The sequence below is a fragment of the Triticum dicoccoides genome, unplaced genomic scaffold (genome assembly GCF_002162155.2).
Source record: "Triticum dicoccoides isolate Atlit2015 ecotype Zavitan unplaced genomic scaffold, WEW_v2.0 scaffold149893, whole genome shotgun sequence".
NCBI lineage: Eukaryota > Viridiplantae > Streptophyta > Magnoliopsida > Poales > Poaceae > Triticum > Triticum dicoccoides.
This window is the reverse complement of record NW_021206791.1, coordinates 1-1751: the sequence shown is the minus strand read 5'-3', so window position 1 is coordinate 1751 and position 1751 is coordinate 1. Positions and strand designations below refer to the sequence as shown.

Here is a 1751-nt window from a genome sequence, read left to right as displayed (position 1 = left end):
GAGTTTGCCATGTTGGTGAGAGATGTTCCCATTCCACCTCCTAATCAAACTATAAAGGACTCGGTGGACTCGTATTTCCGAGCACTTCATCCTGACACATTCTACAAAGCAATGGTTGTGACAGACATCACCAAGGTACTGTAACTCACAAGTTTTCTTTTCTTTAGGGGAGTTGTTTATTATTCGTGACATGTGTCTTATTTCCTGCCAATACAAGATAATAATAATAATAATAATTACCGTATATATGCAGGTTGATAAAATTTTCCAAGAGATTGAAGGTCACAAACACAAAATTGCTCATGCTGAAGCTGTCTATGCAGAATCAAAAACAGCAAACAGACCTGAGGGCACGGGGCCTACTCATAAGACGGGATTCCGTGGCCTTATCGGTAAAAAGGTCGACACGATTGAGTATTGTAATGAACAGATAAAGGAATTGCTGCCCAAACTAGAGGATGAACGGAAGAGCGCCCTCAGTGAGAAACAGCAACGGGCTGCCTTCGTCTTCTTCAATAGTAGAGCTGCTGCGGCCTCAGCATCTCAGACTCTCCATGCCCAGATGTTTGATGAATGGACTGTTACAGAAGCTCCTGAACCACGTGAGGTAATATGGGCCAATCTTCCAAGGAAAATATATGACAGGCACACCAGACAGACGGTGGTCTATCTCATTGTCTTCGTTACCGTTGCCTTCTACATGATTCCCATCACTGCCATCTCTGCCGTTACAACGCTTGAAAAACTGAGGGAGAAGCTGCCCTTTCTGAAGGTGGTTGTGGACCAGCCGTTTGTTAAGACGGTCTTACAGGCTTACCTGCCGCAGATCGCGCTTATTGTTTTCCTCGCCGTGCTGCCAACTCTTCTTGTGTTCCTTTCAAAGTCCGAAGGGATTCCTTCACAGAGCCATGTGGTGAGGGTGGCATCGGGAAAATATTTCTACTTCATCGTCTTCAATGTCTTCATTGGCTACGCAATTGGTTCCTCATTGTTCAGCGCTTTGGAAAAAGTTATCAAGAACCCTACTGGGATTTCTATGACGCTTGCCACCAGGCTTCCCGGAACTGCAACTTTCTTCTTCACGTTCGTTGCACTCAGGTAATTAATGACTGTGTCTCGCTCATTTATGCACTTTAAGTTGCTGTCCTGAGCTTCTTCCAGTCCCAGTCCAGTATACGTACACATTTCTGAATTTCACCCAGCCGTAGAATATACCGATTGATTGTTGTTTTCGACAGATGCTTTGTTGGTTATGGGCTTGAGCTCTCTCGTTTGGTCCCTCTCATCATTTTCCACCTGAAAAGGAAGTACATATGCAAGACAGAGGACGAGGTGAGAGCGGCATGGGTTCCAGGAAACCTGAGGTATAACACCAGGGTTCCCAACGACATGCTCATCGTGACAATTGTGCTGTGCTACTCCGTCATCACGCCTTTGATTTTGCCATTCGGTGTTGCTTACTTTGCTCTGGGTTGGCTTATAGCAAAAAACCAGGTGAGCGAGATTTTATAATTACTTCAATGTATGCATGCATGTCGAACAGCTGGACTGACCAACCTGGGCATGTTTTTCTTTTTTTTTCTTTTTTGCAAATAGGCATGCATGGCTTCTTGAAGAGAACAGATTTCAGAAGTGACTTAATTACCTTACGTTCCTCCTTGTTGCTAAATGCAGGTTTTGAGAGTTTATGTTCCGAGTTATGAGAGCAACGGGCGAATGTGGCCACACATGCACACAAGGATCATTGCAGC

The 1751-nt window shown here is 44.8% G+C and overlaps 1 protein-coding gene across 1 annotated transcript; it reads left to right on the top strand.

Annotated features, from left to right (window-relative positions):
- Positions 1 to 6: 6 nt before the first annotated feature.
- LOC119343994 (CSC1-like protein ERD4) lies at positions 7 to 1746 on the top strand (the record flags this gene model as incomplete). The annotated part of the gene is made up of 4 exons (XM_037614667.1): positions 7 to 135; positions 254 to 1098; positions 1239 to 1494; positions 1675 to 1746. Coding segments are annotated over exons 1-4 (1299 nt in total), but the record flags the coding sequence as incomplete, so codon positions are not given.
- Between the last annotated feature and the right edge of the window lie 5 nt (positions 1747 to 1751).